Source organism: Rattus norvegicus, chromosome 8, assembly GCF_036323735.1.
Source record: "Rattus norvegicus strain BN/NHsdMcwi chromosome 8, GRCr8, whole genome shotgun sequence".
NCBI classification, from domain to species: Eukaryota; Metazoa; Chordata; class Mammalia; order Rodentia; family Muridae; genus Rattus; species Rattus norvegicus.
Window position 1 is genome coordinate 112,506,098 of NC_086026.1, and position 13,086 is coordinate 112,519,183.

The 13,086-nt window shown below is 46.7% G+C and overlaps 1 protein-coding gene across 2 annotated transcripts in view; it reads left to right on the plus strand.

The window, feature by feature from the left end:
• Nucleotides 1-13,086, plus strand: part of Slco2a1 (solute carrier organic anion transporter family, member 2a1) — an 84,185-nt gene that overhangs the window by 38,359 nt on the left and 32,740 nt on the right. The window contains exons 2-4 of one of the 2 annotated variants that reach the window (XM_006243655.4): nucleotides 1,177-1,263; nucleotides 6,296-6,433; nucleotides 9,956-10,118. In XM_006243655.4, coding sequence (XP_006243717.1) covers nucleotides 10,019-10,118 — 100 coding nt within the window. In that variant the 5' untranslated portion in view covers nucleotides 1,177-1,263; nucleotides 6,296-6,433; nucleotides 9,956-10,018. 2 annotated transcript variants of the gene reach the window in all.

The window sequence follows — 13,086 nt, forward strand, 5'->3', positions numbered from 1 at the left end:
AGTCCTCCCTCCCTGAGAGCTGTGTTCACAAAGTCAGAGCTGGGTGATAGCAGGAGCAGCCATTAGCTGGGCTATCACTTCATGGGTTCACACATCAGACCTGCCTGGCAGTTTCAGGGCCAGCCAGTGCTTCTATGGTTTAACGCCAGTTACCCTATAGTGCCAATGTCTAGAATAGGAAATAAAAAAGAGTCACGAATATGACAACGAAAACCTACCAAACAAAACTGTGTCTTGGGTGTCCTTTGACCCCTTCCCATTTATCCTGAGTTCTCAGGGGTCCCTAACCCTGAATTCTTACTGTACAGTTGTCCTCCGCATGTCACTGAATGTTGCCTTGGGCCCCAGACTTCTCTCTCTACCATCATGGGCATCCTCTCAGTCTTCCTTAGGTCTTTAATGGCCACTTCAATTTCTCTCCTTTTTTCTCCTCTACTCTCCCCACCGTACCCTCTCCACATTTGTTAGGTTTGAGGAATGGAGTTGTGAGCATGACTTTCATGTTTGGATGTCTGAGAGTCTCCCTCACATCCAGTCCTGCAAGAAAGTTCCCCTTTGCTAACTTCCTCGGTGAGACATACCTATAAGAGTGTGTGCAATGTTAATTACACACACACACTCTCTCTCTCTCCCTCCCTCCCCCTCCCTTCTCAGGTTAGCATGCACACACAAATCTAAATATTTACATGGGTTTTGAACCTTTCAACGTAGGGCCCTTGAGTAAACAAACAACCTCACAATGTTGTCAGTGCTCATACTTTTAAAGCACAACAAAACCAGAAAACTTTGCGGGATGGAATGCCCTTCAAAGTGTCGGGATATTATTTTGAAAACCTTCATGCCTGTGACTCTGTCTTCAAGGGAATTTTCCTCTAGTCATTTTTACTGAGGTCTAGTTTGCCTGTAATAAAATGCACAGACTTTAAGTACGAACTCTACCTGTATAAATACCACCACTATAAAAATGTAGACGACTTCGATCACATCAGAAAGCCCCTGTATACATAGCTACAAATCTTTAACTTTTGCCGTTTGGGTTTGGAATACTCAGGGCCACTCTGAGTGAGACAAGTAAGGAAGGGGGCAGCTGAACTGTGCTCACAAATTACAGCCATGTCAAAGGGGAATTTATAAACGATGGAGACTGGTCATTGTGATGAACCTGCTGTGCCCTAGGTGGCTCTCCTGATGGCTGAGTGCTCCAGACCACAGGTTACCGTGACATCTTGAAGACGTGATACCCCCTTGCTTCTCACAAACCAGGTATTGCTTCAAACACTGGGGGATAATTTGCTTAAAGATCTCCAGTCACATTTTCTCCTGGAAGTCTAGAGCCTGTTGGGGAAGTGTGGATAAAGAAGAAATCTTGTGTGTGGTACAATCTATAGCAGCAAGAAATGCCTGGGAGAGGAAGGAGAATGGATCGAGGGGATAGAGAGTGGCTGACCGTAGTAACCCTCGGGATGCATCTTTGCTTACCTTTCCCCGTCTTTCTGCGAAGTACTTTGGAGCCTTTTCTTCCCTTAGATGGAGTGGGATGGAACACCAGCTTCTTAAAGGTAAAGAAGGGAAGGCCGGGTTCTGGGGACCTCGGGCAAGTAAAGAACTTGCCTCGAAAGCATAAGAGCCAGAGTCTGTCTCCAACATCTGGGTGAAAACACATGTATGGGGCTGTATGCTTGCAAGCCCAGTTGCTGGGTCGCAGACAGTGGATCTCTGGAGATCCATGGCCAGCAAGCCATGCCTAGTCCACCAGCCCCAGGTCCTGGTGAGAGCCACTGACTCAAGAAACAAGGCAGGTGGCTCCTGAGGGGTTGACTTCAGATCTTCATGTGTTGTGCAGTGTGGGTGCACATATGTAGAGAGAGAGAGAGAGAGAGAGAGAGAGAGAGAGAGAGAGAGAGAGAATTGGCTTAAACGAAGCTGAGGAGGTCTTTAATGAAGCCTTTGACATGCTACCATAATTGCCGATTTTCCTGGGGAAGGGCTGTAGTATGCACCAATCTCCAGACATTTTTTTCTACTGGGAATCCCGCTGGACTTGGAGTGTGTGGAGCAAGGAGTCATCTTTGTAACACCCTGAACGTAGCACATTCTGCTTCTGCTCCTCACGCCACAAGACTGAAAGCCATAGAGGAGACGTTCATTACTAGGCGTGAGGAATGGAATGAGTTAGGGCAGCTGTGGGTCCAGCATGGGGCCTTGGCAAACACCGTGCTTGGGCAATCCTGTCCACTAGGGTGTTGTAGCTCCTGGGTACTGCTAAAAGAACTGGGGCTCAGAGTAGCCCTATTGGTAGTCAAAGATTCTGTGCAGAGCCAGGATCTGAGCCTAGGCCTGTTTGACTTCCAAACCCAAACCTTCGTTCACCAGGATGGCTGCCCTAAGTGAAGTAGAGGGAGGCTGTAATGCAGGTAGCATGCCCCCACTTCTCCACTGTCAATCTACCCTCAAGCCACACCCTCTTCAGGGGATGGCATTTACCACTTTTTTTTTTTTTTTTTGCACTGGCTGGTGATCATTTTTTTCCTCTCCTGCTGGTTATGAGTGAGCATTTGGTAAGTCAGAGCAGACAAGGACACGGTCTCCTGGTTCTGTCCTCATGAAATGGTATGCAGGGCCAGGTGCCTTTGACCCTGGGAGTGGCCCTTTCTGGCAAGTTTGTCAACCCACCCCTCTGTGGCTTTCTCTTTCCCCGGCATTTTCTCCTGTTGTTATAGCCACACATCCCGTCTGTCTCCATCTGCTGTGTCCCCTGGAGTATGGGGCTCAGACCTGCATCAGCATCTCTGTCAGAGTATCCATGAGGTACCCAGTCTGGCCACAGCTGCAGTGGCTACTGCTGGTGTGAGCATTGTCGTAAAGGGACGTGGAAAGGGTCCTCACTATAGCACAGCGGTGAAGAAGGAGAAATCCAGTATGCACTGGAAATAGCCAAGGCATACCTTTCAGGAAAGGCTTTGAGGCAGCTTCTCTCCCACCATCCCCATTTTCCTCTCAGGAGACAACGGAAGAAGTTGGTAGGAATTACTCATGCCTGCTAATTCATTACTAATTGAGAGGAAAGGAGATGAGTCTTCTCTAAATTCAATGCTCAGAAACTGTAAAGTACACTAACTCTGAACCTGCCGTTTCTCCTTCTCACTCCAGCTTCTCTTGGGCCTCCTTTTCGCCTCTGCCTTTGCCTCCTTGGCTTCTGGACTTTCTTCCATTTAGAATCAAGGACAGCTCAACTTCTGTGGGAGTCTCTGATCTGGTCCCTTCTCACATGTCCTGTGAGACTTCCCTGGTCTGACCTAAGTGCGACCCTCTGCTTTCCCTGACTTCCCTGCTTGATGCTGGATTCCTGCCATTTGCATGTACTAAGCCTTTGGGGGACCTCTGTGCAAAGCTCATCAATACGGTGCTGGGGTATGAGGAAGCCACCTCATCCTGGGTGAAAGGGTACTGCAGGGCAGGGGCAGCACTCCAGATAAGGAGCCAGGAGGTTTGGTGGAGATTGGGAGCAAACATACAGACACTACTTGTGCTCTGAGAACCTTTAAGAGGTGACTTTGACCGTGTTTGAGGAACAAAATGTACTGCCAGGCTTGGAGGTCCACCTCCCTCAGTGCTGACTGACAAAGCAAACCTAAACTCAAGTGCTTCAGACAACTGCGATATTTAGTTTGCTGTTAGGTTTGCTGTCTGTACAGCGTCCCTCACTTGACAGGAGTCCATTTCTGTCTTGTTGGCATCAGAGGCTGGGACTAGGATCATCATCTGAGGGGAATGTTCAGTAACCTGTCCAGCAGTTGACACCGACGGAGGGTTGAAACCACAGTTGGCTAGTCAGCTCAGTCCCAGCGTGTGGCTTCCTTGTGAAGGAGGAAGGCGGAGCCTCCTTATTGTGTGCTATCTGGGCTCTAAGGGTCATCGGCAGAATGATCCAGGCAGATTCTCTATTCATATTTAGGAGCCAGCCTCCGAAGTCACAGCTTCTCTTGGGCTCTGTACTCCTTACCGGAAATAAGTGGCTACAACGGGCCCGTATTCAAATGGAGAGAATGTACTCCCACTCCTGGATGGACGCTGTAAGAGGTGTTCATGGGTGCTTACCCTAAGGAGTCAGTGACTTTATGGGACTAACTTAGACAGCATGGATGACGGGTCAAGGAAAAGAATGTGTGTAATCCTCTAAGGCAGCCTGACTCTCAGGTCCTCACCTAGCATGGGTGATAGCTTCCTCATGGCTGTGTGAATGAAGCCCATCCCTAGTCCTTCCCAGCATTTGGAGGAGTAAGTGGATACTCGGGTGAGGGTCCTGTGACCCTCCCACACCTTCTGTGAGGGGACAACTGCCAGCTGTGATGGTCTTCATGAGTGGGCGCAACTGAACTCAGAAAAGAAACTCAGGACAGATGGCAAAGTGTGGTGTCATTAGCATATCAAAGTAGGTTCACTCGGTGGCTTCAGCTTCTCTCAGCCATTTTCACTACTGGCCCTCTACCTTAAACTTCTCCAGCCCAGGAGCTTCATTTCCCTTCCTCCAACTTCTCTTTCCTATACAAACCTGCCATTTCAGCCACAGACCATCTGGGTCCTCGGCTCCTCTCTTGATCTGCTTGTTTTACCTCAGTGACACCAATACCGTCAGCACCACCTTTAACCTATCTTCACTAATGTTCTCTGGCCTCGTTAGTATCACTTGTCAGTTTGACATAGCCTAGAATCGCGCCCCGCCCCCCCAAAAAAGAATATTTGTTGAGTAATTAATTGTCTTTATAGGATTGATCTGAGGCCATGTCTGTGAGGCATTGTCTTGATTGAGAATTAATATCGGAGAGCTCACCCCACCATGACAGTACCATTCCCTGGGAAGGTGACCCTGCTCTGTGTAAGGAAGCTAGCTCTGAGAACATCAGAGAGCAGTGCTTCTCATGACTTCTGCTTCAAATCTCTATTTGAGTTTCTGCAATGATTGTTGTTTCTCCATTTTGGAAAGAAACTGGGACAAAAACTCATTCTCAAAAGTTATTTTTATCATAATATATTAAAATGGGAGCTAGAGAGTTGGCTCAGTAGTTAAGAGCACTGGCTGCTCTTCCTGAGGTCCTGAGTTCAATTCCCAGCAACCACAATGGCGGCTCACAAACATCTGTAAGGAGATCCAATGCCTGGTTTGTCTGAAGACAGCTACAGTATATTCATATACATAAAATAAAAAATAATTCTTTAAAAATATTAAAAATATTCCAGCCAATGAAAGGAGACACAGGAAACACTTTCTGGGAGGCAGGACTGGAGAGGTTCCTTTGGCCCCCAGTAGGCTCTGTGCTGCTTCTGGTGAGGAGAGAGCTGGTTGTTGGGGCTCAGAGGCAGGCAGCAGTTTTGGAGAGGCCTCTGTTCTCCCAAGTACTGTGGCCTTCTTAAATTTAGAGGCCGTGACTGGTTCCCGCACATACTGCTCTGTGTTTCTCTCCCGGGCTCTCTCTGACCTAGGTGGTCGCTCTCTCACTAGTTCCAGCTCTGTTGGGCCATAGGAACTAGTGCTAATTTATCTCAGTGGCTCCACGCTGCCCCCAAGTACTCTTTGACTCAGGCAGTCCACGAGCTGTTCCAGCAAGGCGCCATGCTGGTCTAGAGTTAGTTCCAGCACCCATGGGGCCAAATGGACCTAACCATAATTTACCTCTGATTAGCATCTCTCCCAGCAGCTCTCTGCTAGCCGAGAATTCTCTGGCTCCAGCTACCCAGTAAAATCAGGGCTCTAGAAGTCCAGCATAGGCTGGCCTATCGCAGCTCCCTGCTACACACTCAGATCATACTCCCAACAAGCCAGTGAAATCATGACTCAATAAACTGTAATTTATCACGCAGATTTATATGTTAAATTCTCAGTCCACAATACATCCTCACAATGAACTCACAGCCAACTGATAAGGATGTAAACTGCCCACCTAGATAAGATAAATTTGCCTACAGAAATTCATCCCAACTATCATGGCCATTCAAGACCACCTTCTCTGTCTCCATCTTGCTTCTCTTCCTCTCTTTCCCCTTCTCTCCCACCTTACAAAAGCTTTGTCCCTGCCTTATTTTTTTACTGTCCAATCATGGCCTTGACCTAACTTGTGCCACCCCTCACCTGCACATAGACTTGGAATATGTGGTTTCTGATAGAGTTTCACCCTAAGACCCAACCAGCGAAGTGTTTCCATGAGGAAACAGTGCTTACTGCCCCAGAGGTTCCTGGGTGGGAGGCTGGGCAGGGTCACTGGGCAGAGACCTCACAGGCCTGTCATCTATTACCCAGGTATTTGTTCTTTGCCATGGCCTGCTACAGCTCTGTCAGCTGCTCTACAGCGCCTACTTCAAGAGCAGTCTCACCACAATCGAGAAGCGCTTTGGGCTCTCCAGCTCTTCCTCTGGTCTCATCTCCAGTTTGAATGAGGTAAGCGGGAGGCTCTTTTATTTTAAAATATCTTTAAAATTAGATTTGCTTATTATATGTGTGAGTGCTTTGCCTGTGTGCATGTATGTGTAGCATATAAATGTTTGGTGCCTGAGGAGGCCATGAGAAGGCATTGGATCTCCAGGAACTGCAGTTATGGATGGCTGATGAACCATTATGTAGGTGCTGGGAATTGAACCTGGGTCTTCTGCCAGAGCAACAAGTGCTGTACCGACCCATCTCTCCAGCCCTGAGTGCGGAGCTCTTGACAATCCTTCATTGCACGTACAGACCTCCATAACAGGGACTGGGTTACGCATCCTAGTGCAGAATGTCACCCTAAATTTTGGCGTTGTCCTCACAGACAACAAATAGCAAGCAAACAATCCTTTGACATTTATGTCACCATAGCCTGACCCTGGCCCTTGGCTATATCACAAGTCACCCACAGTTCTTGGTGAGTCCAGACACAACCTCTGGATTCTTCTCTTCTCATACCAGGCTCTAGGCTCCTTGACTAAGCAAATGAGATCCGGCACATAGGATAGACCCTCTCACAGCAGTCAAGAGGACCCAAAGCTATGACTCCCACACCTAAACTTTTATCTGCATCATTGAATGCTTAGAATAAAACTGTGATCCAGGAACACATGGAATTTGTAGGCTGCTGCTTGCTGGCAATGGTGAGTGCGTGTGTGTGTGTGTGTGTGTGTGTGTGTGTGTGTGTGTGTCCAGGAGTGTGTAAAGAGAGTCCAGCCTGGAGTAGGGTTGGGTGAAGCCATCCAAGTTTGTGGGGCCTCAGATTGAAGCTCCAATCTCAAAGCCTTCCTGGGCCCAGGTGATATGAAAGGGCACACAATGCCTATGGCAGTTTAAAGACAGGTGGAGGGGCTTGAACAGAGAAGCCATGACCTTGGAAAGCAGCTGCTCCTATTGTCCATTGTGACATGACATTGGAGGATGAATAGACTAGGTGGGTTGGAACCCTAGAGCCCAGGGTGACCAGTCCTAGTCCCTGGAGTCCTTTGGTTCTGAGACACGGAAGGGCAGAGTGTGCTGTTGGGCTCTGTCAGATTGCAAAGGTTTAACACCATCGAGTGGATGGAGCTGTTCTTGAGGAGTTCTGAGGGTGCGGCCTGGAGTCCTCTCCTTGGCGAGAACCACTGCAGCTTTGAGGTGTACTTTTAATGGGGAAACTCTCTCAAAGGCGCTCCTCTGCTGAAGAAAAGCTACAGAGCAAGAGCCGATACCCAAGCAGGTCTAGTGACCCACAAACCAACCCTGGCTTCTGCAGACGAGTGCAGGCCCACATGCCCCAACCTTCCCTCCTGGGCTTGTTTTGGAGCCCTCCACCCTCTGTCATGCACATGCTTGTCGTGACATGCTTCAGTCCACTTACAAAAACTAATAGAGATGCAAGAAAGGAAAGAAATGAAACCCCAGAAGTTCAAGAAGAAGCTTTCCCTCTCTCAGGATACCCACAGCAGAATGTTCTAGAACCCTCAATCTAGAAGGCTCCCTGCTAAAGCCAGGCTGCCTCCTCATACACCTCACATACCCTCACACCCTCCTCTATGTGCCACAGCCTCTGTCTGTCGGTCGTGCTCCTTGACACAGGTTAACGAGCACCAACTTTGGGCCGGACACTGTCCCGGATGCTGGGGAGGCAGAAAGGAACAGACGGACAAAAAGCTAAGACAAAGGTGTAGAAATAAATCTCTAGTAGATAGATGGTAGGGTCCATGAGACGGTGGCTGTGGGAGAGGAAGGACATGTCAGGTACAAGTGGTGGACACAAAGGAGCATTCCTTCTAAGGAACATCAGGACCTGATGTCCTCGGTGGACAGGCCTTGGAAGTGGTAGGGTCCTTGTTCTTTGTTTTGAAGAATTTAGGATGGGGATGGGGGTGGGTTAGATGCAGAGTTCATTGGAGCAGAAGCCCATTCTTCCAGAAGATTTCTCTAGGACGGTGTAGCTAACATAAAATGGGCCTCAGGGGTTCAGGTTACCTCCTGACTTTATGGATGTAGATATGACATTTCCTGTTTGACTGTCAAGTTCTAGCTTTCTTTCGGTTGCTGTGATAAAGACCATGACCAAAATGAAATTGGAGAAGAGACGGCTTATCTAGCTTACAGTTCCATATTAGGTCAACTGCACAGGAAGCCAGGGCCGGGACTGAAGCAGGAGAAGAGGCAAGGATCATAGAGGAAAAGCTTCTTCCTGGCTTCCTCCTTCAGCTTGCTTTGTTATTACAGCCCAGGGCTGCCTGACCAGGGATGGCATCACCCACAGTAGGCCAGGTGCTCCCACGTTAATCATTAATCAAGAAAGATGTTGCACGGATTCACAGACATACCTACAGGCCAACTGATAGAGAGAGTTTATTGACTGAAGCTTCCTCTTCCCGGATGACCCAAGTTCGTGTCACATTGACAAAAAATTAACTAGCAGAAAGTATAAACTGAGAGGAGTTGTATGGTGCTTGGGTCCATGCTCATTGCTTGGTTGTTATTCTGACTTTCAGTCCAGAGTCCCTGAGTCCATTACTTTGGACCTCACTCAAGTTAGGAGTTTAATTAAAAATTATATGCTACTCCAGTAGCCAGTATGGATTGGAGGGCTTCCTTGGATTTTGCCCCAAAAGACTTTTCTTGTAGGGGGGGAAGCTCAGTTGTTAAGGTGATGATTATGCAAGCATGATAACCCAAGTTGTCCCATCCCTAGAAGCTACATTTAAAAGCCAGGTGTGATAGTGGCATGCGCCTATACTTCTAGAGTTGGGGAGGTAGAGACAGGGGGACCCCCGGAGTGAGTCAACCTAGACTACTTGGCTAGCTTCAGGTCAATAAGAAACTCTGTCTCAGAGAGAGAAACAGAGACAGAGATATGGAGAGGGAGAGGGGAGGGGAAGGGAGAGGAAGAGGGAGACAGAGAGAGACAGGGAGACAGAGAGAGACAGGGAGACAGAGAGAGACAGGGAGACAGAGAGGGAAAGGGAGACAGAAGAGAGACAGAAAAGAACAGAGAGAGAGAGAGAGAGACAGAGAGACAGAGGGAAACAGAGAGAGACAGGGAGACAGAGAGGGAAAGGGAGACAGGGATGGGAGAGGAACAGAGACAGACAGACAGACAGACAGACATAGACATAGAGAGAGAGAGGAATAGCACACACACGTGTGAACAGACCCATTTGCCGACATATGCACCCTACGCACACACTCAGATTTGTGTATAGACACCCGACGTTTAGATTAGTTCTTCATGGTTTCAGATAGTTTCACTGGGTTGGTCCAGAAAGCCGAAGCCAGGATGGGTTTCTGATGGCAGGGAAAACTGACGCTGGGAATCTACAGTCTAAGCAAGACCATCTGGGCAAGGCTAGCGTGGCTGTCAGGAACTTGACTAAAGCCAGGAAGCCCCTTCCCTGTCTGTTCTCCTAGGTGAGCTATGGTGGGTCGCCTCAGGACTGGAGGAGGGTGGGACCTGGGTCTCACTGGATCCCTTGTTCTCCTCTGCAGATCAGCAACGCTACCCTCATCATCTTCATTAGCTACTTCGGCAGCCGGGTCAACCGCCCACGGATGATTGGCATAGGGGGTCTCCTCCTGGCTGCAGGGGCCTTTGTCCTCACCCTCCCACACTTCCTGTCAGAGCCCTATCAATACACCTCGACCACGGATGGTGAGTGGCACCGACTCCTACTCTGAGGAGTTGAGGCAGTGTGAGCACGGTGCAGAGCGGATGGTGGTGCTCCTGGGTTGAGGTGACTCTAAGTCACCTTCTTCCCTCTCCTGCTAGAGACTGTCTTTGACTTCAGTAGTTCAGTTTCTCTCCAGACCACATCTGAAGCGCAGAACCTATTGAAGCATACAGAAGTATGAAGTAGCCCAGATATTTGGTTCCTGGCTTGCGGTTGCTGGCCTTTCCCTGTGACTTCCTGTGCTTTGTGCCTGAATCAATCCAAATTCCACCTGCCTAGAACCAGAACCCACAGAGGCTTAGAGAAAAGAGGGCCAGAGTGTGGAACACAATGAAGTTTGGGGGTTTTGCTTACTGTCCCATGACTGTTGTTGCACCTGACATTTTACTTCAACTTACATACGGTTTGTATGGCCCACTCGTTGATGCCAGAACATTAATGGAGTGCAGAGAGAAAGTTATAGTATGTATAACTTTATGGTCTTATGTAACTTCTCCTGGACATGAACAAATATCTGTTCACTCCACATAAGACACTATAAAAACCCAAATTCTACCCAACTGTAGTTGGTGAACCAATAAATTTATTCAGGTTAATTACGGGAGTATAGATAAGAGATTATAGGCATATGAGTAACTCAAAGGCAGCCACATCACCAAAAGGCATACCCATCATGGGTGAAGACTCACAAAAGCTGTATCCTTGGAAACTTGTAGGCAACTCTAACAGAGAGTCTCCTCTTCCCCAGCAATTGATTTCTGCTTTGTATGACCTTGAAGGAAGCTTTGTAAATCTTGTAATTTTCATGAACTTCTGAGTCATACAAGTTTCCCTAGCTCCCTCCATCTTAAGAGTTCCCTTCTTCCTCTCACCTGAAGAGAATGTTTCAGTTGAGAAGAAATGGCTACCTATTAGGTCTTGAAAGTAGAAAGTACTCAGATAGTATTTCATGTTTCAAGTATCCAAGAAGAGAGAGAAGAAGGGGAAGGGGGAATCCTGTCTCCTGACCCTCAGAAAAGGGCTTTTTCTGTGACCCAAACTTGTGTGTTTTATTGGGATGTTTTGTGGCAGAATGAAATAGACAAAGAATTTATGTGGTTAAACATGGTAAAGATTAGTACTGAAGTATCTATGAAAAGGTAACTTTTCCTTACATCTTATTTTTAAATTATTCAATTAGCCTATATTAATTATACATAATATGTTTCATTGGAACATTTTCATACATGTACATGATATACTTTGATCATTTTCATGTTCTTTCTCCCACTCTTACTAATCCTGCTTCTTTTCTACTTCTAGTCGTGTGTGTGTATGTGCGTGCGTGCGTGCGTGCGTGCGAATTTCATTAGGGTTGATTAAAGGAGTGTAAGTGAGGGTTTGTTTATAAGAATGTGGGCACCTTACCAGAAGCTTCCTCACTGATGAAAATGTTGCTCTCTTCCCTACCAACCCATTAACTGATTATAAATTGTTGTTGTTTTAAATTGTTTAGTTTGAGACTTTATACAAATTCTAGACTCTTTGTTGATATAAGCTTTACAAATATTTCTCCCCAGTCTCTAACTCATCATGCATATTCTTTTAACAGAATATATCACTTCCAGAACAGAAAGAGGTTCTAATTTTGACAAAATTCAATTTTTCCTTATTTTTTTCCTTCCATGATTCATTCTTTTGGTACGGCTCTTAAGACCTCTGCCTGACCCCAAGAAAGAGAGATTTTTCTATGCACTTTCATGGGGTGTCTCCATTTTTTATATTTGCAAGTAGACTTAGGATCTGTTTTGAGTTAACCATTTATTTATAAATGCTCAAGTTTTCCCTTTTGTGTATGAATGTCACTTTTTCAGCACAATTTATTACAAAAACTGTCTTTTCACCATACCATAATTTTGTGCCATTATAGCAGATAAATTATCTTGGGCTAAGACTGCTGGTCAGTGGTAGGAAACTGGCCTGAAATACACCAGACCCTGAGTTCCACCACCATCACAGAGAAGAAAGTTGGCTGTGTCTGTGGATTCATCTCTGGACTTCCTTTCCCACCCATTGATCTGGGTGTCACCTTTGCCAGTATTGCAGGCCCTCCCTCCCCGGTGTTTGACTCGATTTCATTATATATATAGTTTTCCAAAATGTTGATTGGGACTGCATTAAATCCTTAACCAACTGGCACACCTGTAATGTGTACTCTTAAACAGTGCGGCTCGCTGCTGCCCAGTGTTCAACACTGATTGATGACTGAACAGGCTGTAAACTTTATTCTCCAGGAGAACATATTCCCTGGATGCCTTAATGCCCACTGTCCTCCATCATTGCTGCCCAGTGCTGTGGACACTCCTAGCTTACCCTCCCCACCCTGCTCAGCACTATTAATATTCGCCCATAAGAGATTCTGTGTTCTCTGTTGTTCAGCGGGCCTTTAACTTAACTTTCTTGCTACAATGTTTCCCTTTTCCTGAGCTAGATCCTTTGTGGTTACTTTGATGAGCCCTTGTGGTCATAAAATCTGTCAGAAAAGATCTTTATTTCACCCTTTCTCTAGAATTGGTTTAGCTGCAAATAACTATGAAACGATTAGTTATTCCTGCTCAGAACTTTGAGGATGACACATTATTGTCTTTCGGCATTTCTTAATGGACCTTCTCCGTCTGTCTAATTAGCAGCTCTTTATTTTTAGGCCTCCTTGTTTTAGTCTCTCTCTTTTTTCTTCGATGTTTTGCTACCATAACATGTGGGCTAATCTGTATCTGTCTGGGAGTTCAGATTTGCTTTTTTTTGGGTGGAGGGATTGGTTGTTGGGATATACAACCAAAATTATTATTTAATCCTAAAAACTTGTCATCACTCAAAAATGCTCCTGATTTTCTTCATCCTTCCCTCTGGAACTTTCATGTGGATATACATGTCATTCCCCCTCATCGCTTAACCTCACTGGAGCTTTCA